The 26,857-nt window shown below is 42.2% G+C and overlaps 1 protein-coding gene across 6 annotated transcripts in view; it reads right to left on the minus strand.

Moving 5' to 3' along the window:
• Nucleotides 1-26,857, minus strand: part of ARHGAP26 (Rho GTPase activating protein 26) — a 466,314-nt gene that overhangs the window by 344,344 nt on the left and 95,113 nt on the right. For all 6 annotated transcript variants that reach the window (XM_043465131.1, XM_043465127.1, XM_043465128.1 and 3 more), the window contains exon 2: nucleotides 944-1,039. In XM_043465131.1, the coding sequence (XP_043321066.1) occupies nucleotides 944-1,039 (96 nt within the window). The remainder of the gene's footprint in view (nucleotides 1-943; nucleotides 1,040-26,857) is intronic.

Genomic DNA, 26,857 nt, shown 5'->3' on the forward strand with positions numbered 1-26,857 from the left:
CCGCTCTCAGCTGTCTCCCAATTCCCCCTGCTCATCCCCAGATTCTGATGCTCTGTAAGCAACAGGGACTCCATAAGCATTTAGTGACTTAATTAATTCAGTGTAACTCACTCAACTCCTGCTCACTGAATGGAGTCAACCAATACACCCAATGGAAGGATATGGTGTAAAGACTAGGATCTGGCAAAGACAGGTGTCTTGACATTGCAAATCCTCTGTGCTGAGTGTTGCCCACAAAAGATGGACAGGAGACGGTGAAGGGAGACACAACGCAGTGAGGTAATAAATGAGAACCTCCATCTGTTGCTAAGGAAAATGCAAGGGGTAGGTGGGGGTGGGGGAGCGGTGGGCAGTGAATCATGCAGACACCCAGCTTCTCTCCACATCCAAAGGCAATGACAGCTACACAGCCCCAGCCAACTGCTGCCAGGGCAGAACGAGAGGTCGGCTGCTCAGGCTCCCCAATTTTTAAAGAAGCTGAAAAACTGGAACTTGACACAAATTCAATTTATACGTTAATTCAGTTTTAAAAAAATGAGTGTCCAAGAAAATATGTCTGCATTAGGACCTCTGATCTAGCTCTTCTCCCGTCTCCCCATGTTCTACTTTTGCTCTAATCCTAAGGTACCAAGTTTGGAATTGGGGGAAGAAGCCAGCCAGAAGCAGCATGCCTAATGGAGGGTGGAGACAGGAGCCCCACCGCAAACCTTCCCGCGCTCTCCTACAGGCCAGAGTGGGGAGAGGCAATCGCAGAACTCTGAGGAAAAGCCCAGGAGAGCCCCAGGGCCCCTGATCCTCACTTCACTCTGCTGGGTATACTCTTAATATCGACTTAATTTATGACACTTACATACTCGCTGTTCCAGGGGAAAGACCCAGTGAGGACGATGAAAGTGTGGTGAACAGTGCACTTTTTACATTCTTACATGTGGTTGTGACTTACCTATACACATTTCATCATCTGTTTCTGCATCTCCTATGCACTGAAATTTAAATTCATTTAAGGAGTCTGCAAATTTCCGCTTCGCTGAAGACAAATCTAGCAACAACAAAAAAAAGAGTAAAAAATGTGAATTACTGAAATAAATCTGCTTTCCTATTTACTGCACTTTTTAGTCCTTGTACTATAAAAAGCAGCTAGATCTGTTCCTGAGTCCATCTCAGAGCACAAAATAATGTAAATTCAAAATAGTAAGTAACTGTTTATAACACGAAATAGCTGCTTCACAAGTCAGTATTTTTGCTACATTTGCTTTAACGAGTCTGGCCCCCTCTGTGTAGTTAATTCCTCAAACTACACAGAGAGTCCTGCCATCTCCACTTGATACACATGGGAATCCACTTGCCTAAGAATGTCGGAGTCAGAGCCCACATTAGGATCTGTTCAGCCCTGCTCTGTCATTGACCCTCCACATGGGTCAGTGAAGCTGCCCCCATGTCAGATTCAACAATACGCACCCCAATCTAACACACACGACAAACAGGCATTAGTGGGAGCTGGCAGAAAGGGCTTGGAACTACACAGGAGTACCCGAACCTCCTCTTCTGACTCAAGGACACACAAGGCCTGAGTTCTCAGAACCCTCTGGGCTCCCCTCAGAGGAGAGCAGCCACCAGCCTGACAAAGCTCTGCCTGAACCAGTTAGTTCCCTGGGTGACCTCGTTCCACCACCGCCACGAGAACAAAGCCCTGACAATGTTCTGAGCTGGGGTAAAAAACGCACCCCACACATGGTATCTATAAAGAAAGCTCTCAGAGGCCCTTGTCAAATTTTAAAAACAAGCTTTCATTTAAGACAGTAATAAAAACCAATGACCCTTCCGGAACCCTCAGCTTCTGTTAAGGGTATAAACCACCGAGGTACCTTTAAGTGGCCTGACAGACGAGGCTGCTCGGCACAAATGTGCTTAACTTAATTCCATGTGCAGCCTTCCTGCAGATTAGGCTAATCATTCAAATTACCCTCGGACATGTTTCCCTCATTGAAGGGGAAATGGCATTATGTTCAAATTCCCAGAGGAGGGAAATATGAGGCATAACTGGCAGCGAGGTCTGGCTTTCATAAGGTACTAGGGGGAGTCAGGGGTGAGGGAGGATTCTGGCTTCACAGATCAACAGAACCTTTTGGAATAAAAGCATCCATGATACTCAGCACTTCTTTTTTAGTTCCTAAATTTGTCCCTTGAGGTTAGGGGTCATGTTTTTTCCATCTGCTGGCTTGGTTTGTTTCCTCTCCATGTACTTGGCACTGTACCCTGCTCAGTACGTGCTAAATAATATGTGTGTGGCAGGGATGGGGAGAGCTATATACAAATCCAACCCCCAGTAGTGAGCTCGCCAAACCGAGTGTTCACCCCAAGCGATGGAGCCAGGCGGGGCCGTGCTGCCCTTCTTGGGTCCGAGGCTCAGACCACTGCACGGTTTACCGGGGCTGCCGCTCTGGGACTGCCCTCCCAGCCTCAGCTCATACGACGCGGGCCCCAGGCTCACTATGCCTTGGGCAAGGCCCTCTACCTGTCGCCAGCAGAGGAAGGCACTTGGAGCAGAGGAGAGCACAGGGGCCAACGGCCAGCAGTCTCTGATTCAGTCACTTTAATGGAATGGTTCTTGGCCAAAAGTAGAGATTCTGGCAGAGAAATCTCTCAGGGCATCTCTTAAGATTGGCCAACCCAGGCTGAGAATATCCCCAAGAACACACATCACTCCCTGGCAAGTCAGGAAAGAAACAGATGCATCTGAAAGAACACTGTGGGGAGAAGGACAGGGGTGGCAACAGTCAGGCAGGAAGAAAATGAGGAAGAATAATGTTTCTAAGTAGAAGACAAAGCTCTTCCTACAGTGCATGGAATGTGGACAGGTGGTACTCAAGTCTAGGCTTTGCCAGAATGTTTCTCGATCGGGATTCACAGACAGAGGCCTGAGCAAAGAGTAAGAACAGGAGTGCTTCTCTATCCGCTCAGCAACCCTCCAGTGCCTCTCCAATGGGGCGAGTAAGACTCAAGCTGGACCCTCTTCTCAACAAGGTAGAAGAAAGGAGAAAAGTCAGCCAGGCTTGGGAAAGCTCCCAAACAGGCACCTGAAAAGCCGTGCTGCCAACGAAGATTGAGCGGTGGCTAACGATGCACAATGGGGCCTTTGTGCGGCCTTCCTCGGGAGGCCCATGGAACCAGAAACAAACCTGTAAGCTTACAACCAGAGTGTGACCCGACTTCCCTGTGTGGTGACACTCAGCATACCCCGTGAAGCGCTGTGGGCCCCACAAAGCTGATAAAGAGGCTGGTCCCCTGGATGGGAGATTAGGTGATGAGTCCTGGTATGGAGTCAACACTGGGCTGTGGGCCAGGAAGGACAGCTGGGTAGAGTGAGCAGCCCAGCCATTGGAATCTGAAAAGAAACTCACCATGGGCTTGAATGACACATGCCTGAGAGAGAACTTTCCATGTAAAGGTATAGTGAACACTGCTGTTTCCTTGTTCAGCATCTACTCCCGGCCTTTGGAACAGCATTTCCAGCTCAACTATGAGAACCTCCCTTCTCCACTGGCATTACATGGGGTCCTGGTTCTACACATTGGTCAATCCCTTCCCCAGGCCCTGGCCCTCACCTCAACCTCCGCCGCTCCTGGATTCACGTTTTAGCTCCATCATTGATCAGCTATGTAACTAACCCTGGGTTAGTCATAAAGCCTCTAACATCCCACCTAATGTAAGTCATCATCCTCTGGGTGAGGAGGCCTACCTAAGCTATGGGGCTGCCAGGAGACCCACTGAGACACACGGGGTAAGCGCTCTGTAGGCTGTCAGCTTCTGTTCTAGGCAGGGCTGGGCTACCCTTCCTTAATACATTAGTCTTTCATAACAGGGCCCAGGAAGCGAGGCACAATCACCCGTACTGAAAGTGGGAGAAGTGAAGGGGCTGACATAAGCGCACACAACCTCTAAGACGCGGATCTGCAACTCTACCAAGCCCTCTGAACTGAGGTCCCTGGAGCACACTGCACTGGTTCACCCCATTAAGATCAACTCCTCTCTGTTACTTGGGACAATGCAGAGAACATCAAAAAGAGAACACCCAAAAGCCACTGCTGCTTGGCTACTGCCACCCAGAAAGAGTGCTGGCCTCTTATGTAGGTGACCACGCTGGATATGCAGCTTCACAGACACTTCTTTCCGGTGCCTTCATTTTGATGCATACAGGAATCTCACACACACATTTCAGTAAGAGGAGAGATGGCAGGGAGGCTGGTGTTGGCGCTGGGTGCATGCCAAGCTTCGTGGCACCCTGCTCATATAACCCCACTGTTTCATGTTCAGGCAGCGCGAGACACAGCAAGGAGCCAAGCAGAGGCAATAATATTTACTTTTCAGAAACATCTGTTGCTAGAAAGGCAGAACGCTGGCCAGAGCAGAGGGAAGGCGTGACTGGCAGCCTCCAGGGAGGACAAGGATCTGCTTTAGAGTAAGTAGGCTCTGCCGCTGAGTGAGGAGACCAGGCAGTGAAAGGACGAGGAAGCAGCTGGGAGTCTGGGCCCTGACAGGCTGCTCCAAAAGCTGCTGCTCACTCGAGAACCAAAGGACACTGCCCTTCTCTTCCTGGAGATGCTACAGCAGATACTAACTCCCCAGAGATTAAGAGAGTAAGCCAAGTATAATCCTTTCTTTCCCTGAAATAGATAGGTTTACCCTAATTTCTTAAGTTGGTTTATACAAGTTTTACCAGTAATAGCACTAATCAAGCCATTTCCTTTTGCTCCTTGGGTAAAACAACACACATGTGCAAATGAACACACAGGCTTACAAACGCGTACATAATGAAGAACTCAAGGTAACCTCACAGTTATGTTTATTACCGGTGCATCTGATGTCCAAAGTTAGCAAGACTGGATATAACTATGCTTAAAATTCTTTGCTACTCTGTCACTGTCCCTGGATCTAGAAACTGGCCACAGTTAATAAAGACCAACGGCTGAGGGAAGCACTTGCAACAGGATTAGCCTCTCGGCTGCTTACAAGTGGTGTTCTTGTGTGTACAAGAACACCAAAGGCCCCAGGCCTTGTTAATCTCTCCCTTTTCTGAAAGCCAATTATACTTACTCTCTGCACCCCATCATACTGCATTTAGAATTATTCATGAGTGATTCTGAATTACAATACACAATGAGTGTGTAGGACAGGGCTGGACAAGGTGGCCCTCAAAACCTGTTACACTGATCTGCTTGGCCAAAGAAACACAAGTTGGTTTGTGTGGAATGTCAGATTCTTTAGATAAGAGGACCAACATTGAGAGCTGAGAGGAGGACATGAGCCCCAGAGAAGCTGAAGCTTTTCCTCAGAAGCCCCACTCTCAGGTAAAGCTCAACACTCTCAAAATGAAACCCTCTCTTCTTCCTACCAGCTCCCCAAAGAGCCAACCACAGGCCCCGTCCTGTGTCCCTATTTAGGCAAAGGACACCACCATTCAACGTGCCACAGAAGTCAGAGACAGACACCCATGCGTTATCTTTGACAGCAACTGCTCTCCTCCTCAAGTCTGTCCATTTTGCTTCCTATGCATTTCAGTTCTGCACACTCCTGCCTCAATACCAGCAACCTGTAAACCAAAACCCCTCATTGCCTGGATAACTGAAACTACCCCTTCCTGGTCTCCCAACTTTGTCCCTCCAATGGCTCTCCACCCAACCATGCCAGCTCTAGCAGTGAACCCTGCAATGGCTTCCCAGAGCTCTAAGAACACAGACCAAAGTCCCCCCCAACTGCCCCAAGGCCTAAAAGGTTCTGCAGGGTCTGGGCCGCCACCTCCCAGTGGGCTCTGCAAGCCCTGGCCTCTGCCAGTTTCTGGAATGGACCCTATTCCTGCCAGCAGCCCTCTGTGCAATAGTTCCTTCCTCCAAGAAGTCTTCCCTGACTCATCTAATCAGGCCAAACCCTGCCCCAATTTCATTCCCAGAATCCTATGTACCTCTTCTTCACAGCAACTTTACTTCGTTCAGATAATTATCTGATTAGGGTCTCCCAGAATGGTAAGTTTCATAAGAGTGATGACTGTGTTTCTTCATGTTCACCACTGTATCCTGAGAACCTAGCACAGTGACTGGTTGAGAGAAGGTGTCACTGAAAGAACAAAGGGAGAGAGGAAATTGGCCACTCCATAGTTCATCACACTCATCAAAGGTGATATTCCTGATTTTATGCTTGATGAGTGAAGAAGAAGAAAAAAAAACAAGATTAGGTACACTAGGTGAAACTTTCCAACTATGCAAGTCTGGTCAGAGCTTACCACGTAAGAATGTGGTTACTATTAACATACAGCCACTTGCCCTGACACTGTCCATTAAGGAAGATTCCCACAGAACTGAAGAAAGAGATGCCAGCAAGCTCTATACCAAGTGACCAGGAAAATGAGCTACAAACATAGTCACTGTTGGTCACAGCCAGGTGTCCCTCTTCAGCCTCAGCACATCCCCATGCCTGGAGCTAAAACAGATGAAAGCAGAATTCCCAGTGACTGTTCTCTTTCCCCATATGTGGACAAGCTGAGAGCACATTCTACCAAAAACTGTGCTTGGAGAGAGGCATTTCCCCATGTCACATGGGGCATCTTAAGCTGAGTTCTATTGCTTAATTTGTAAGAAAAGCAAGTGATGTCTCCTTGTTCAATGCCATTCTACAGCCTGAACTCTATATTATTACATAGGCAAAAGGAAACAGACCATGTTCAAATACATTTGACTAATTTCTGTGATGTGCAGTGTTGCCTATAGCTTCTAGATGACAATTGACTATGCCAGGGAAGGTGTGCCAAGACTCACAGAGAAACAACAGGGCCAGTCTTCATCCTGTCCCACTGATGAAGATACCCGCGAGAGGAGGGAAATGTCCAGTGGATGCTCAATCAGCAATGGAGAGAAGGGCCCTAGCCTCCATGGGGGAAGAACTGTCCTGATACATTCCAAGAACCTCTGTTGGTCTAATCCATTCAAGCCTGAGACATGGAGGGGAAGGGTGGAGGGATGAAGTCTTCTGCATTCTTCAAACATGGCTGGAGAAGACTCGGAAAACCTCTCAGCTCTCCAGACGATGATATGCCCACCAACCACATCAGTCACAACACAGCTCACAATGTGCATTCTGAGTACACATCTGAATGTTTTTCCTAAGGCCATTTTCCCTAAAACTGTATTTCTTAAATGAGGCTATAGCCAGCACTGACTCTGGAGAATTTGTTTTTCTAACCAGAGCACTAAAGCTAATGAAATTTTCGGGGTTGATTTTAAAATGAAATAAAACAGAACAAAGAAAGGTGTGTCAACCTTTTCCGGATGAGGTTTCTAATTCCGTTTACATGAAAATATCCTTCAAAGAAAACGTGGAAGATCCAAACTCACCTTTATGTAAATCAAAACAACTTTAAATATATTATTTATTGGATACTTTACTGTGTAATATGTACCTACTAAGCAATTTAAATCATTTCATCCCTACAACCACTGTACTAAGGACGTGTTATTACTCCCCTTTTCAAATGGGTAAGTGGATTCAGAGAGGTTAAATAACCTGTCACAACCACATAGTTAATAACTGGTAGTCTAAGAACCTGGTTCCTCTGATGCCCAAATTCTTAACTATTATACCATACTGCCTAATTTACTCAAATATTTGAGAATCTGATAGCAATATACTCAAAGAAATAAAAAGATGACACATATATATTCTATATCCTTGAGGAGAATACAATTTAGAGGGGTCTACTCAGTGCTAGGGTACAGAATTCACCTGCCATCACAAGAGACATGGGTTCGATCCTTGTGTCAGGAAGATCCCGTGGAGAAGGAAATTGCCATTTCAAGCTCCAGTATTCTTGCCTGGAAAATTCCATGGACCCAGGAATCTGACAGGCTATAGTCCATGGGGACACAAAGAGTCAGACACGACTGAGACACTGAGCATGCATACATGTACTTTATGTATACAAATTTATCAATTAAAGCAGTGCATGCTAAGGTGAAAAATAGCCACAGAAGTGTAAAAGGGATATTATTTCAGCTGGAGTCATGGGAGGAGGCTCCCCAGGAAAAAAAAAAGAAAAAGAAGTGGCATTTGAAGTTTACTTTAAAACTTTAGTACTATCTGAATCTCTAGAGATGGGAAGAGGTACAGGGCAGGGGAGAGAGGCATGCAAAGGTATTCTAGAAGTAGGAAGGGGAAGCAAAGAGATGCAAAAGCAGAGGACCTACCCAGAAATAGCAGGAAGCTCAGCTTGAAGGATATAAGACTAGGAAGAGAGGTTTGAATCAAACTCTGGAAGAAACTGAATGCCAAGCTAAGGAATTTGAACTTCATCCCCAAGAAAATGGTAACCAGATTTTTACAAAGAAGAGAGACTAGATCAACTTAAACACTGATTAACCCTTTCACTGAGAGGCTAGCCTAGAACTTAGTTTGGGAACTTCTACTCTGACATTCCATCCCCCGTCACTCAAGAACAAGCAACCACAGTCAAGAGGCTTTCTCCCTGTGGTGTGACACCTCTCAAACTGGACACTGGTGCACAGGCCACCCAGTCTGGAGATAATGAGACCATGAGGAGTTCAAAGAAACTCTGCTCCTTACTAAAACCTCCAAGTTCAGGTCCAACTATGAGGGATCAGTAGCATCATCACTCCATATACATAATAACAGCTGACCCTTGAACAAGATGGGGCTTCTTTGATAACTCAGTTGGTAAAGAATCCGCCCGCAATGCAGGAGACCCGGGTTCAATTCTTGGGCCAGGAAGATCAGCTAGAGAAGGGATAGGCTACCCGCTCCAGTATTCTTGGGCTTCCCTTGTGGCTCAACTGGTAAAGAATCTGCCTGTAATGTGAGAGACCTGGGTTCGATCCCTCGGTTGGGAAAATCCCCTGGAGAAGGGAAAGGGTACCCACTCTAGAATTCTGGCCTAGAGAATTCCATGGACTGTATAGTCCATGGGGTCACAAAGAGTCTGACACGACTGAGCGACTTTCACTTTCGCTTGAACAAGATGGGGGTTAATCACATATAACTTACAGTTGTCCCTTCATATTCACAGTTCTCCCTTCATATTCACATTTCTTCCACATCTGCAGATTTCAAGCAACCACAGATCATGTAGTACTGTAGTATTTGCAATTGAAAAATATCCACATACAAGTGGATCCACACGGTTTAAGGGCCGACTGTATATACAAATGATTCATACAAAGATATCTGTATTTCCCAAGTGCTAATTAGCTTTACCTCATAAAAATATTGAGAGTTTAAGTGACGGGAAATTAAGGACTAACTGAATAACAGTGCATATCACATGGTAGGTGCTCAATGGACATTTGCTAATCAATTACCATTATGTTAAGTGATTCAGCATCAGATCTACAATGTGCAAAAATTAATAAACATAAGTAAACTCTAATTAAAATAAAGTCAGAAGGCCAGAAGGGCAAACTCTCATGCCCTACAAAGTTAGCAAAGCTCAAGAAGAAAAAGACTTCCCATTCTTGCTTGGCGAAAGCTTAGCCAAGAAGAGACTGTCACAACTCACCCAATGAAAACCCAGTATACTTTAAACTCTCAATTCCTCCAATGGATTCTCTGTTTACTACAGCCCTCCCAGCTTTCTTTCCCCCTCTTTGAAAAAGTTCTCTTCTCCTTGCTGTATTGGGACTCGCATGTAGCTCACCATGGTTGTAAACTCCAAATTGCAAATCTTTGTTGATTCCAAATAAACCCATTTTTGCTGGAGAAGTAATTGTCAACCTATTTATGTCAAGATTTTGGTGGCTTGTATGGGGATTCAGAGAAGACCCCAATGACTCCAAGTCTGGTGAGCAAACAGATGTGGTACCCACTTAAAGTCCATTGTTGCTCACTGATTTTCTCACCAACCCTGGGATTTAAGGCTGTTTTTCCTCCTCTGTCCATCCAAATCCAAGCTTCTGCTCTCTTTGTGTTTTGAAGTTCTCCAGGTTTTATTTGAAATCTATTTTAAGGCCTCATCCTTTCTTATTAGGTCTTGTTTCTGATAGGCCTTATTCTATCAATATACTCAAGTACTAACCTGACACTTCAGCCTGATTTCTAGGTTGTTACAATTCAAACTGTGTTGGTCTTCTATTCATTTCTTTTGGAACAAGAGCTGCTTCACTGGAGCTGTGCCACTTGAGCCGTTGGCCTTATTCCTTTTGAAGCAGGAGCTATTCTACTGGGACTGTGCTGTTAAGCCTTTGATGTAACTCCTTGGGGACTAAACTGCTCTAGTGGAACTATGTGTTATATCTTTGGCTTGACTCCTTCAGAATTAGGCTGTGTCATTAGAGCTGTGCTGTGCGGCCTTTGGCCTGGCTCTTCCAGGACCAGACTGTTCCCCTAGGATTGGCTGGTATTAGGCCTGCAGGCTAATATTTGAGCTGTTTAGGAAATATTCAGGGCAAGAGGAGAAGGTGGAGACAGAGGATGAGATGGTTGGATGACATCACTGACTCAATGGACATGAGTTTGAGCAAACTCAGGGAGATGATGAGGGATGGGGAAGCCTGACGTGCTACAGTTCATGATGTCACAAAGAGTCAGACATGACTTAGTGACTGAACAACAGGCTGTCTGAAAATTACTGATTGCTCAAGAGAAAAACTTCTGAGAGATGGGAACCCAGTTATGTTTCTATTTTTAGGGCATTCCCCACACCAGGATTCCAGCCAGTTTTGTTTAAACACACAATCCTTTCTCACACATTTCGAACTAAATGAACCTACCTAACAAAAGGCAATTTAAAATATCAACGCCATTATGAGGAACTTTTAAAATTCCAAACTTTTCTTAAAACCAAACTAAAAACCATAGCTCAAAACTTTCAAAAACTGAATGAAATGCCTATTTTGACCGGTATTTTGAGGCTTCCAAACATTATTAGGAGACAAAATTGCCTTTCTGCAAAACAAGATTTAAAAATAACTAAGACAAACAAATGATTAAAGAAATATAAAGTGGCTTCTGAAGCTTCCAGATCCTCTTCCTGGGCTGTCTCAGGCTCTGTCTCCAGGGTCAACTTCTTCCTTTTCTTCTATGCTGTCTACACCTCTATACCCTCAAGTCTCCCATACTAATTCTCTGCCCCAACTTCTCCTAAAACTCTTCACTCCCTTTTCCTCTAAACTTATCAGAACTTGAGCCTCTAAAATTAACCTTTCTGAGGATCCTGAGGCCAAACTCTTAATTTCTTATGTTTCCAGGACTAAAGCTGAATTGCAAACCACAAAGATTATTTTCCCAAAGTAACCAAAAATCCTCATATATTTGCTGAGAAATTTAATAAAGCATTCAAATTTATCAACCTTACTGCTCTGACTTGGATCAGCTAGTTCATATGCTTGTGAATGAAGGCCAGAACCAGCACTGGATGAAAATTGCTAACGGGAAAAATCCTGAAGGTCTCTAGGATTACAACCGGGCGACCAGCCCACTGATTTCTGTTATTAACAGGCTCAGACAATCACTAGGCAACTTCATCAGGCAATCCCTAGGGCTTTTCCAAAGTCTGTTGACAGAAACAAAATTCAGGCATTCAAACAAAAATCTGATGAGCCTATTCATAAGTATTACAATTGATAATGTTATTTTTAAAAGAAATTCTGGTCTTCCTTCAGATATTGATTCCATTTGCATAGCTTTTAGCTATGTGTTTACTAATGGGCTGAACTGAGACCTTTCCCTTCTAGTAAAAAGGACCAGGATAGAATGGGAAACTGTGTCCACTCCAGATTTAGTTCATCTGGCAAACTAGCTCTCTCACATTGTGGGTGAGTCACCTAAAAGACTGCTATAATTCTTAATCTTCAACTACAGCAAATTAAGGTCTCAAAATGAAGCCCAAACCCTCCTAGTTTCTATTCTCACAAAGAGCCAGGACATTGGAAAAGAGATGATAAGTTTTAACATTTCAGGTACCTTCTGCTGTCTAACCAGCCTTTCCAATGTCCTCCCAATTCTCAATCGCAGAACTCCAAGGAACTATAGAGGCTCTTTTCAATCCTACCTCTTAACTGGCTTGGAGAAACATTTCTCCAGATTATGGATAAATCTCTTCCAGTCCTGACACTGGGGTATACTCTCGGGATTCAACCCCACTATAACGAAACAACCCCTGCCTCAGGACACTAAATCAATTTAAATAATGGGGATCTCTGATGAACCTCAGAGATTCCTGTTTTGAGCCTATCCTCTTTTGTGTAGACTCTTTGAGAGATAAATACCTTTTTCTCTGCGGTTCCTCTGCCCCATCCATTTAATAGGCTTAGACTTCTTAGAAAAGTATCATGCCAAAATTTCTTTCTCCTAAAAGGGGAAAATAACTCTAGAACTTAACAGCAGTCATCAAAGCAACCAACCAGGTGAATTAAATGACCCATTGAGGTCTTCTATTTGCTCCATTTCTGACAACACTAGAGTAGGGTCTGGAAACACAGATCATCTGTTCCTATTGAATCAACTACCAACCTTATGTGCAAAATCTCCAAAATGATATTGGCAAAATTCATAATGCGCCTCCTATCAAGATTCAAACAGACCCCTCAAAATCTTTCCCCAGAATTAATCAATACTTTATAAAAAGCCCTTCAAGGTACAAAGTCCATAACAGAAGACTGAAAGTCCTTGCCCTCGACACTACTTCTTGTAATACTCTTATTTTGCTAGCAAGAAAATCTAAGGGCCGCATATGAAGGTTTGTCCAGGATCTCTGAGTAAGAAACATTATCTCTTGACACCTTGTTGTTCTTAACCCTCATACATTACTAACATTCATTTCCATGGAAGCAAATTCTGTGTTGTAATCGATCAACACAGAGCATTCTTTAGCATTCCAGTTTAAGTTAGTCAACACCACTTTGCCTTCACTTGAAAATAAAAAAGAATTCACCTTAAGAGTAATGCCTCAGAAATTCATTTGTCACAAAACTTGAAGGCTGATTTGGATGATAAAAAGTTCTTGGGAGGTTCTACTTTGCTGCTATATGTTGATGATTTACTTCTTTATTCTTCTCAAGCCTCCTCACAGGAAGGTAATATCAACTTGCTAAATCATTTAGCCTTAAAGGGACATAAGGTCAACGAGAAAAAACTGCAGTTTACCAAAACCCAGGTTCAATATTTAAGGTAACTGATTCAGAACAAACGTTCCACCTAGATCCAGATAGGATTCAAGGTGTCTTAAGTTTCCCAAAACCCAAAACTAAGGACCAACTGCAAGGGTTTCTCAGGCTAGTTAGCTACCGCTGATTCCAAATTTCTCTCTTATGACCAAACTTCTATGTGATTTACTAAAGAACTACCACCTTGGCTTAATTTTATAAGAACTCATCCACACAGCCTTTAAAGCACTGAAGGAGAATTTGGTTAACCCATTTGCCCTTGGGCAGTCCAATAATCAGATTGCCTTTTTCCTTTTTGTATAGGAAAATGAATGGAAGGGAATGTCCTTGGAGTACTCACCCAAAAACATGGGGACCACCACGAACCACATGGTATTAGAGCCAGCAACTGGGCACCATCCATGACACAGGGAAAAAATCTTCTTGCCTTAGAGTCAAAACTGCCACTGCCCTTTTGGTTAAGCCAACAAGAGTATCACTGTGGGATCTCCTTTAACAATTTCTCTACTTCGTGTACTAGAAACCCTGCTGAATTTTCATCACACTCAACTTTTCTCAGTCACCTTACCTCCTATGAAGTCCTTTTGTTAACTGCTCCTCATTTAACTATAATATTACATTATAATACACTTAACCTAGTTACTCTTCTCCCCTCTGTCACCGAAAAAAAAAAGTCCTTCACAACTGCTCAATGGTGGCAGATCACCTCCTGACTCTGTGAGATCACCTCCCAACTGATATTCTGCAGTAAATTCCTTTGGGTAAGGCTGACTTCTCATGGTTCACTGATGGTTCTTATTTAAAAGATGACAACGGTGAATACTGGACTGGATATATCGCAATTCCTTTTAATACGTTGAGGCAGCATCTTAACCTATGGTCACTTCAGCTCAACAGGCTGAATTACACGTTCCTACACAAGCTGATACTTTAGCTGAGGGCAAAACTGCCAATACTTATACTGACAGTAGATATGCTTTCAGCAGCTCATGATTTTGGAATGTTGCGGAAGCAACACGGTTTCCTTACTTTCAGCAGAAATAAAATTAAAAATGGCCCATGTATACAGAAACTATTGGATGTGATACTTTAACCCACCACTTTATAGCTGTCAAGATCCCAGAGCATCTAAACTTGATTCTCTGGAAAAGTGAAAGTGAAAGTTGCTCAGTCATGTCTGACTCTTTGCGACCCCATGGACTACCAGGCTCCTCTGTCCATGAAATTCTCCAGGTAAGAATACTGGAGTGAGTTGTCATGCCCTCCGCCAGGGTATCTTCCCGACCCAGCGATCAAACCCAGGTCTCCCTCATTGTAAGCACATTACCGTCTGAGCCACCAGGGAAGCCCAATTCTTTGGAAGCTAAGGGAAATCACTTCACTGACTTTTCTAGAAGTAATGCTGCTCTAAAAGAAATTAAGAACAGCCAAACCTCTGTCATGGTTCAAATAAATTTTTCCCCAAATAGGAATTTAGAAAAGCTGGCTACAGAAGCATAATAACTGGACTCAAAAAAGGAAAGACAAGATTAAAAATTCAACAATTGTTTGTTTGATTAAAAAGATAAGGTGCTAGTTCATACCAAATAACACCCAGTCATATTGGAGACTCTAAAATTCCCACTCCTCACCACTGCACATCCATTCAGCCACTGGTCTACTAATAAAATGGCAGCATTTGTGAATCAATATTGGCAGGAAACATTAACAAGACTGCTTAAAGTGCCTACCTCACTTGTCCCACTTGTCCAAAGTACAACCTAGAGAAAGCTGAATACTGCTCTCTGATGTTTTAAACTGCCTAACAGGTCATTCAAGATATGGCAAATAGATTTCATACAACTTCCTCCCTCTTGTTGATATAAACATATTTTGGTCATTGTATGTTTTCACATTGGACTGAATGAAGCCTCCCCTTGCAGACAGCCTCTTCTGTGGCTAGAGTCCTTTTGGAAAAGATTGTCCCTACTTGGAGAACTACTCTCAGTCTTCATAATGATCATGAAACCTACTTTATTGGTCAAGTACTTCAACAAATCTGTGCTATCTGGCCAATGTAATAACACTTTACCTTTACTCACCACCCTCAGTTCTCTGTTTTAGTTGAAGGCACTAATGGCGCTAAGGTTCTGGCAAGACTGGTTCAAGATGGTGGAGCAGAAGAACATGTGCTCATCTCCTCTTGAGAAAGCACCAAAATTGCAACTAGCTGTGGAACAACCATTGACAGGAGGATGTTGGAACCCACCAAAATAAAAAGAGACCCCACATTCAAAGACAAAGGAGAAGCTGCAATCATGATAAAACCAAATCCCACACCCACAGGGTAGATGACCCACAAATTAGAGAATAATAATACCAAAGAAGTTCTCCCACTGTTATGAAGGTTCTGAGCCCCACATCAGGCTTCACAGCCTGAAGATCCATCAAAGGGACTAAAATCGCCAAGGAATATAGTCTTGAAGGTCAGCTGGATTTGATTACAGGACTGGTGAAAGCAGGGACTCCATTCTTGGAGGGCACAAACATACCCTGGTCTAGTGCATACCAGGACCCAGGGAAAAGGAGCAGTGATCCTAGACGAGACTGAATCAGACCTACCTGCCAGTGTTGGAGGGTCTCCTGTGGAGGCATGAGTCAGCAGTGGCTTGCCACAAGGACAGGGGCACTGGCATCAGCAGTCCTGGGAGGTACCCCTTGGCAGGAGCCCTCTTGGAGGACACCATTAACCCTACATAAAGCACACAGACTCTGGGGCTGGACTGCCTCAAGTCAAACAACTAACAGGAAGGGAGCATAGCCTCACCCATCAGCAGACAATCAAATTAAAGGTTTTACTGAGCCCTGCCCACCAGAGCAAGATCCAGTTTCTCCCACTGTCAGCCCCTCCCATCAGGAAGCTTGCATAAGCTTTGCCCTCTTTGCCTCATCCACCAGAGGGCAGATAAAAGAAGCAAGAACTACAATCCCATAGCTATCAGAACAAAAACCACATCACAGAAAGTTCAACTGTCAGTTCAATATGAAAATACAGAGAATTATGTCCCAGATAAAGGGATAAGATAAAACCCCAGAAAAGAAAAAAACTAAATAAAGTAGACATAGGCAATTTTCCAGAAAAGGAATTCAGAACATTGATAGTGAAGATGATCCAGGATCTTGGAAAGGAATGGAGAAGATGCAAGAAATGTTTACCAAAGACCCAGAAGAACTAAAGAACAGACAGACAGAGATGAACAATACACTGGAAGGAATCAATAGCAGAATGACTGAGGCAGAAGAACAGATATGTGACCTGGAGGACAGATGGTTGAAATAACTGCCACAAAACAGAATACAGAAAAAAGAATTAAAAAAAAAAAAAGAAGATAGCCTAAGAGACCTCTGGGACAACATTAAACGCACCAACATTTGCATTATACAGGTCCCAGAAGGAGGAGGAGAAAGAAAGAACCCATGAAAATATTTGAAGAGATAATAGCTGAAAATGTCCCTAACAGGGAAAGGGAATAGTCAAACAAGTCCAGGAAGCACAGAGTGTCCCAGGCAGGATAAACCCAAGGAGGAACACACTAACACATAATAATCAAACTGAGAAAAATTAAAGACAAAGATAAAATATTAAAAAGCAACAAGGGAAAAACGACAAAAAACATACAAGGGAACTCCCATCAGGTTATCAGCTGATTTCTCAACAGAAAATCTACAAGCCAGAAAGGAATGAGATGATATATATAAAGTGATGAAAAGGAAGAACCTCCAACCAAAAATACACTACTCAGCAAGACCCTCATTCAGATTTGATGGAGAAATTAAAAGCTTTCCAGACAAGCAAAATTTAAGAGAATTCAGACCACCAAACCAGCAAATGCTAAAGGAACTTCTCTAAGTAAGAAACATGAGAAGGAAAAGACCTACAAAAATAAATCCAAAACAATTAAGAAAATGTTAATAGTATCATACATATCAATAATTACATTTAAATGTAAATGGATTAAATGCACCAACCAAAAGATACAGACTGGCTAGGTGGATGAAAATATTTGCATGTATGTACTTTCACTTATTACCTCACTCTACTTAACCCCCCATATTGTATGCAATTATTTTATATTTTATATTGTTAGGCTAATCATATTTCCATTATGGCTTATTACTGTAATTATCTTTTATTTTTTTCTGGCTGTTGATTATGAAAACTGATAAATATCTTTTGTTATTGTGATTATGTAACTCTTCTTCATTTTAAAACCATTGTATCATGATTGGTCAACAGAAAATAATAGAATTCTATATTACTAAAACTAACATATAACAGAAAAATCTGCAACCACTTTTTAAAATCCAGATGCACAGTAGAATTATCTTGGCATTTTTTTTTTAGTACAAATACCCAGGTATTGTTTTTTCCTCCAAAAATCCAGATGCGATTCTAATGAGCATCCATGTTTAAAAACAACTGGACTATATGATGATCTTTTACTTCTATCTAGTTGTTTCACTCTTTCTATTTTATAGTTAAGGCTCCCATTTCATTTATTTTATGTTTTCCAATTTCTCCAACTCTTTTTGTTGTTATTATTTCTCATGCCTTTATCAAATATAGTAAAAAAAGTTTAGGTATACATATATATAATATTTATAATCTATATTTTAGAAAACATGATTTTTTGCTTAACTAAAAGGTTTATGATATTTTGTTTCCATTTGTTTGACCAAGTATGAATAGAATGCTAGATATCTAATTCATATGCACTCAAAACTTTGGTATTAGTTCCATTTATTCTGGCATCTGGCATTACTACTAAAAGTCTAAACGGCTTATTATTTTAGTGATTTTTAAAAAAATAATCTGAATGAGGCTTGAAACTTCTGAGAATATAAAGAAATACTATGTTGTAAAACAAACAGGAAATTAACATGTGATACAGTATTATTAACTAAAGTATAGATTTTGTTCAAACTACACAGAATTTTATGCTAGCATCCGTTATTTTTCATACCTTAAGATTCCACAATTTATTTAACTGTACTGAGTAGCTTCAACTGCATGCAACAAATTCTGATAAGTTCTCTTTTTATTTTTATTTTGTTACAAATATTTTCTAATTTCCCTTATTATGGCTTCTTAGATACACTCATCATTTAAAAGTGGACATCTAATTTCTGAATACATAGGTTTTCTTTAAAATATCTTTGATATTAATTTCTCACTTTGATATTAATTTCTCATTTAAATGCTTTCTTCTCTGCAATTACCTTCTGTGTTTTTTCAGTCTTTTAACTTTACTGAGGCTTTCAATGGCTAAGTCAAAGATCTCTTTTGGTAAATGTCACATTCCACTTGAAAATATGTGACTTATTTTCAAATATCTCTTGATAATAATTTCTAACATAATTCCACAGTGATAAGAGAACAGACCCTGTATGATTTCAATACCTTTTGTTGCTATATTTCAGTCACTAAGTCGTGTATGACTCTTTGAAACCCCATGGACTGCAGCATGCCATGCTTCCCTGTTCTTCACTATCTCCCAGAGTTCACTCAAATTCATGTCTATTGAGTCAGTGATGCTATCTAATCATCTTAATACCTTTAGACCATGAAATTTTTGTCAGTTTTATGTCTCTGGGTATGTTCCAGTGTCTCCTGGTTTAGAGTCTATAAGAACTTGAATAGAACTTGTATTCTGCTGTTATGTGAAAACTGAATAAATCTTATTTATGTTGAATTGGTTCATAGTGCTTTTTGGGTCTACTATATCCTTCTACTTTTCTATTTGTTCTATTAATTTTTGAGAATTTGAAATTAAAACTCCAACTAAAAATCTTAATTTATCTATTTAAAAAAATAATTGCAACAACTAGTGCAACTATTTGCAACTTTGTTCTATATTTTCCAAGTCTCCTATAGATGAGTTATCATACTTTCATAATTCAAAAAATAAAGAAGACTCAACTGGCAAAACTGGAGGAAAGAGGCCCTCCAAATACCTTTGCAAAAAGCACTTTTTTGCATCAATCCTTCTAAAGGATTTGCCATCAATCCTTCTAAATCTCATATCCACCCCTTCTGGAACTCAAACTTTCACCCTTTAAAACAGTCACAAGATGTTCAATGCATTTGATTCATCATTCTTTTAACTCACAAATGATAAAAGGAGAAGTACTCCAATATTGCAAACATCTTACAGCTTCTATCAAAAATAACCATTTTGGTAGAGCAATCTTTTCACAGAGCGCTCTTGGGAGATGAATACCCTAAGCATCACACCTTGCAACCTGGAGATTTCATTACTGGAAAAGACACCTCCAGAAAGACTCTCTTCAACTTCACTGGAATAGACCCTATCAGGTACTACTAACCAACGTTTCTGCAGCCAAAATCCAGGGAATAGACTCTTGTATTTACATAACACAGCTAAACAAAGCAGCAAACCAAACCAAATCTGCACATCATTTGGTAACTTGAATGGAAAGATTCCTGGAACTGAAGGAGACAACATCCGATGAAACAGCCTTTCTAAGATACCTGGATCAAGTGTATCTGTCAAACCTTTGATGATGACCTAATATTTCAGATGATTTCCAATGACTAGGATATTAATAACATATGGACTTTAGATAAAAGAACCTGAGAGTTACTTTTAGATGTGATCTCAGTAGGTTTCTGTGTATTTTCCCTCCAATGTGGGACACTACACTCAGAAAAGGTCCTTCCTGGCACCAAGGGACAAAAAGCTGCTAAAACAAGAACACCTAACTCTTGACCAATGATGCTTTCAGAGAAGGATCCTAATCAAAAGGAGGAAATGTAAAAATTAATAAACAAAAACCTCAATTAGAATAAGAGCTGGAAGGCTGGAGGGAGAGCTCCCACACCCTACAATGACAGCAGAGTCCAAGAGGAAGTAGCAAGACTTCCTCTTCTAGTTGGCAGGAGCTCATCCAATGAGACACTGTTACCACGCAGCTGATGAAAAGCCACTGCACTTTAAACACCCGATTCCTCCAATGGACTCTTTGTTTACTATAGTCCTCCCAACTTCCTTTTTTCCTCCTTAAAAGAGTTTGACTCTCCTTCCTGGGCAAGGGACTCACACGTGGCTCACCATGGTTGCAGAACTCATACTGCAGTTCTTTGTTGATCCTGACAATCCCATTTTTGCTAGAAAAATAACTGGCAGCCTATTTGTTTTAGGTCAACAGACGAAAACTCAACCTCTAAAGACTCTAACCCTAAATTTGAATTGCTTAGCCCTGACACAAAACAGAACCAAAACACAGAGGTACAAGATTCAGAACAATTATATTTAAAATGTCCCAAGATCTTATAAGACAGCAGGTCAGCACAGGAAAAACTCAGTCAAGGAAAGAGTGATGCTTTGCCTAGTTAAAACAAAGAAATCTATTTTGAGAGGGACTAATCAAGTGAAAGGGAAAAAAGGGTATTTCCAGGCCATCTAAGTACTAATGTACACATACCCACAGAGCAAAGTCAAGGGCAATTCAGAAGACTGTGAAGTACATGGACTCCACAAACAGGGGTTCAAACCCTGGATCTGCCAATTACTAGCTGTCTGACTTTGAACAAATTACTCAACCTTTCCAAATGTTCATGTAATTATGAGGATAATATGTACCTCACAGGGTTGTCATGGGAAAGATGGGAGGGAGAAAGAAAGAAAGAAAGTGGGGAGGGAAATAGGGAGGAAGGAAGGAAGGAAGGAAGAAAACATGTTGCTCCTACTACTGCTAAGTCACTTCAGTCATGTCTGACTCTATGCAACCCCATAGACAGCAGCCCACCAGGCTCCTCCGTCCCTGGGATTCTCCAGGCAAGAATACTTGCAGTGGGTTGCCATTTCCTTCTACAATGCAAGCATGCATGCTAAACTGCTTCAGTCGTGTCTGACTCTGTGCAACCCCATGGACAGCAGCCCACCAGGCTCCTCTGTCCACGGAATTCTCTAGGCAAGAATACTGGAGTGGGTTGCCATTTCCTTCCCCAAGAAAACATGTTATGAAACAGCAAAGCACAGGGCAAACCTTAGATATTAGATGCTGCCAACTTAGATGCTCATAAGCACTGGCTGAGTGGAAGTTTACTTGCAGGTTAAAGATAAGAGAATTAACAAAAGGAGAATCTTAATTAGAGTAAGAATTAAGAAATTTTTGCCTCACTGATTCACCAAGCTAATCAAAAAACCTCATTCTAGTGAACTATGAAAAACACATTCGAGATCGTAAGGGTTTTCCTCAGATGCTTAGAAAACCCCAATGCATCTACAAATTAAAAGTTTCCTTTCAGAGCTGAAAGCAAAGGCAAAAATCCTGGACTAAGCAACAGTATTTTTTTTTAAATGAACTATAACTCAAAGCAGTGTGGGTTTCTTCGTGAGTTTATTAACCTCAAGTGGTACCTTTTAAATGTACTGGGGAAAGAGTGGTATCATCAAACCCTTTCTGTCAATTGCCTGGGGAAGGAGGCCAGTCCCAGAGGAAACAGATAAAAGAGTGAGCATGCTAACATGACATCCAAGATAAATGGGATCTGGGGGTTCACAGGCCTGTAGTGCCTAGCTTTCTGAGAAGCTGACATTTGTGCTTTACCCCTAAAACAGGCATGTTTTAGAAAAGAGTGGGAGGGGGATGTGAAGAAGAGACCACACAAGTCAAAACAAAGGATCTGCGGGAAGAGTGAGTCAGAGCAGTACTCAGAAGACCAGGAGGGGCCAGAGTGAGACAGAGCTAGAGTACAGGCTGAGTGAGTGTCCCCTAGGTCAACACCACTGCATGAGGCTGAAGAAGCAGCAGAGGAACAAACTGACAGAGGGGCAAATGAGCCCAGCTTGGGCCTCAAGATTTAGCTTTTGTTTCTAGAACATTCTCCCTACTTAGAGCAGAGCTTCTCAAACTTTAATACCTACCAGAAGATCTTATCAAAATGCTGATTCTGGTTCAGTATGCCTGGGAATCTGAGACTGCATTTCTAAGAAGTTTTCAGGTGATCCCAGTGCTGCTGGTCCAAGCACCACACTCTCCAAGGCAAGGGTTGTGATTCCCACCTGAGACTCTGAGATCAAAAATCACAGTGTCTTTATCCTTCCAGGACAGTGCGTAAGGTATACAGGACCTCAAAATCTATATATTGGAAGAATGGATTACTTAGGAGGACTTAAACTGTAACAGAAGCAGAACAAAATCTAAAACAACAACCAGAAATGGGCTGAATCCTTGCTCATCCACCAATCATGTATGTGAACCTAGGGAGAGTTACTTAACATGCTTGGCCTTAGGAAACTCATTTCAAAACCTGGAGAATGAACCACTTGATCTCTAAGGACTTCCAGCTCTAAAACTCCACCCAAAGTATTTTCTTCTGTGTCTTTAAAAAAAAAAAATCATTTTAATGGTGAGGATATTTGCTCGATATTCCTCCAGCAATGCACACCTCTGTCATTCTCAGTCGTTTGAAAAATCCAGTTGAGAGAACACAGATTCTGTTGGTCTCAGCAAATAACCATAGCAACTAATACCCCCCCAAATAAAATGATGTCTTCACAATGATGTGCTGGCTCAATTAGATTAAGAGGGTGACGTGTACCATCTCAAAATTTATGGTCGTAAATTTACAGTGAAAGCCAGACCTTCTTGGAAGAGGTTTATAAGTAAAAGAGAGGCCTTGCCAATAAAATGAAGACAGCACAGACAGCCAGAAAAACTGAGTTGATGAGAAACTGGAGCAGGGCCACCCTGCCTGTCCCAGGTCACACAGACACAGCCATCACCCAGACGTGAGTCCAGAAGGTGGTTAAACAGCTGCAGATCTGAGTGCCACCGCTTCTACCAGGGAATCAGCAAGCAGCTGTCTTCTCTCCATGCCTCCTTCACATGTATAATCAAAGGAAACAAATACTGCTCCCTCAGAAAAGGTTTCTAAGAGATTCAGCAGAAGACTTGTAAGGCTCTTAGGTAAAAAAGAGGACAACTACAGAATAGTAAATTACGGGTGGTATTGGATTTCCAGCTCATCATGGGATGCAGACCTTCCGGCTCCAAGGTCTTTAGATTGGAGTTAGAAAAGGGAAGGGAAAATACAGCATCTGTAAGTTTTATAATTTACCATCTTCCCACACCCTCAGGCCTGCCTCTTCCAGGGTTTGGGCAACCATGTCTGTTCTGAACAAATGCAGGCAAGCAAGAATATCACCTGAAAGGTAGGAAAAGGGAAGCCAAGGTCCATTACCTCCCTATAACCTTCAAATCTTTTCCGGCAAAGGACAAAAAGAAAAAACAACAACAACAAACCAAAAACCCAGCCTAAAGAATTAGGGTTCAATGTCCATTTAACTGTTATTAACTCAGAAAGTCGTGGGCAGCAAAACCTGGACCTGAAACACAAAATCTGCTACGTCACCGGTGGTTCTCATCAAGAACTGTAATAGTTTAAGAGTAGTTAAAGCAAGACAAGGCACAGTGAGTAAAACAAGGCCGTCCATCAGCCTTATAAGCCAAGAACAGTGGGTAAGGAAACAAACTTACAGGGTTCAAAAGCCCACTGCAGCCCCCTCCGTGGTCTCCGTACTGAGTTTCCACCTGTATGAAACTGAGAAGAAAGCAAGCTGCCTCTGGGGGTTTCTGTGAGGAAACAAATGATGCTCAGAAGCACTTAGCACCAAGCCTGGCTAAGCAACAGGCAATAAATTATAGGTGTTTGTAGTGTAGAGTTTTACGCAGTAACATAGTAAAACGCCAGGCTGATTTATTTTGGGGTAAAGATGAAAGGACAGCCAAGCCACTGGGTCTCCTTCCACCCACCTTTACACCCACTACCCGGCTGACTTCCCACATTACTATCTTCTAAGCAGAATCCACCTAATCCCTGGGCACAATTCAGACTCTCCTCCTCACTAACACCACAGGAAGCAGGACGGCCACTCCTCAGCACCAGAAAAGTTCAATTAAAAAGGGAAAATCTGCCTGTTGCTCCTGGATTAAATTAACGTTTCCCGAAGGAAAAAAAAAAATAAAAGTATCTAGCAATTCTGAACATAGCCACACCTAATAATGTTCTCAGAAGTTAGTTTCACTTTCTTTTATCCCGTTTAATGAACCACTTCCTTGCTGCCCTCAGGGGTAGCTGTGCCCCAGGGCCAAGCAGCGAGGTCCAGGTGGGCACCATTCTGCCTCACAGGTTCCCCACTGAACCTGATTCCCTGCCTCCTTCCCCAACTGTCCCCTCCCCAGTTCCGTCCCCCAATCCACATACGAAATTAGGCTTCATCTAGTTCTCAGAGTACCCCCTTTTCCCCACACCATCACAGAATTTGAGGGACCAAAAAGACTACTGTTTGTCAAAAATATGATGGGCCATCACCTGTGGTGGACTCTCCCAGGGGAGCCCACACCAGCCACCTGAATTCAACCTTGGGGTTAGGGTACAGGAACCTGGGCTTCCCCAGAAGTTTTTTTTTTTTTTTTTTAATTTTTTTATTAGTTGGAGGCTAATTACTTCACAACATTTCAGTGGGTTTTGTCATACATTGATATGAATCAGCCATAGATTTACACTTATTCCCCATCCCGATCCCCCCTCCCACCTCCCTCTCCACCCGATTCCTCTGGGTCTTCCCAGTGTACCAGGCCCGAGCACTTGTCTCATGCATCCCACCTGGACTGGTGATCTGTTTCACCATAGATAGTATACATAGAAGTTTTTATACATGCACAAGTTTGAAAACTCCTACCAACTGAGCCTTCAGAACATCTCATTCCACTACCAAGAATGCAAACCTCTCCAGATCACAAAGGTGGGGCTCCAAGGAGCAAGCCGGAAATTCTGACTCCAGACAGAAGATTTACAAATGTCTCCAAAGCAGGAAATCAAAGCTCACAGTGGAAGAAATCTAAGTGACAGCAGAGATGAGAGGAGGGAACACCACAATTCAATTTAAAAATCACAAATTCTAAACACTGAGCCTTTTCCCAAAAATGTTCTCAATCACATCTTCTACTGTGAAGCCCACACAATCCACTAGGAAAGCTGCTCTATTTAGGACCTGATTTGCACAGACCCGGCTCATGGCACCTGGAACTGACGAATGCCAGTTGATTGCCTAGAAACCCATCCAAAACCTGGCATCCCAAAGAAGTGGTAGCTGCCTTTAGTGCCTGGGGAGCCAAATACTCTTGGACTAGGCAAGGATGCGGCTGCCAATACAGGCTCTGCCCGGTTAATCTTCTCTGAGCCTGCAAATAATAAATCTGACACAGACTCCACTGAATCTGAGATACAGGCCCACAGGTACCCTAGGAAAGAGAGTACCTAAGGTGCTTCTGGGGTGTGCAACCTTCTTCAAGGACCCACATCCAGAAGGGCCTACCTGGTTTAACGCTCTCCTGTCACCATTTTGAGATTCTTAATTTTCCTCTCTGAACTTGAGTTTTACAAGTGAAGTCAGGTGTGATGGTGGAGCATACATATGAGCTGAGGCAAGACCTATAACATGAAATGTCATGTGGGTCCACCAGGGTTCCTTTTGGCCCCATGTGCACAAGCTGTGATGCCCCTTAAATAAAGGATTCTGGTGGACCCACAATATGTGGGAGTTGAGCCAGACTGAGTACAAGGTAAGTCTGTGATGTCTGAATAAGCAGGGATACTGACAGCCCTGAGGGGCTACACTTTCCTTTCAGACCATAACTTCTGAAACGCAAAAGGAAGAAAGAGCATTCTAGAAATATGAATGACTAAGGAACCCTGCAACAGCCATTCTTATTCATGTTATTTCCCAGGATAAGTGAACTACTTCTGCTGACCATGACAACACTGGGCAGTAAAGGATGGAGCAACCCATAGTCACATTTCCTTTCAATCCTTCTTCATTCATCAGTAAGTCAAAGAGAGAGGCTATTAGTAGGACGTGCAAGTATCAAAAAGTGAAATAACAGAAATAGCTCTGTTAGGGCACTTTTCATAGAAATAGAACAACCCTAAAATTTGTATGGAACAAAAAGATCCCAAATAACCAAAGCAATCTTCAGAAAGAACAAAGATAGAGGCATCATGCTGTCAGATTTCAAACTATATTACAAAGCTATAGCATTCAAAGCAATGTGGTGTTGACATAAAACAGATCACTAAAACAGAACAGACAGCCTAGGATAAACCCACAACATATGGTCAATTAAATTACAAAATATGAGCTGGGGAAAGGACAGCTTCTTCAGTAAATGGTGCTTGGAAAACTGGACAGCTACAAGCAAAAGAATGAAACTAGCCCACTCTCTTACACCATACACAAAAATTAACTCAAAATGACTTGAAGACTTGAATATAAAACCCAAAACCATAAAACTCCTAGAATAAACATAGATGGTAATCTCCATAACATTAGTCTTTGAGGTGATTTTTTGAATTTGATACCAAAAGCAAAGGCAACAAAAGTAAAAATAAACAAGCAGGACTGAATCAAACTAAAAAGCTTCTACACAGCAATGGAAACCATCAACAAAATGAAAAGGCAACCTACCAAATTGGAGAAAATATTTGCAAATCATATATTTGATGAGGGGCTAATATCCAAAATATATAATGAATGCATGTAAGTCAACAGCAAAAACCCAAACAACCCAATTTAAAAATGGGCAAAGGATCTGAACAGACAATTTTCCAAAGAAGACAAACAGCC

The sequence above is a fragment of the Cervus canadensis genome, chromosome 4 (genome assembly GCF_019320065.1).
Source record: "Cervus canadensis isolate Bull #8, Minnesota chromosome 4, ASM1932006v1, whole genome shotgun sequence".
Lineage (NCBI taxonomy): Eukaryota > Metazoa > Chordata > Mammalia > Artiodactyla > Cervidae > Cervus > Cervus canadensis.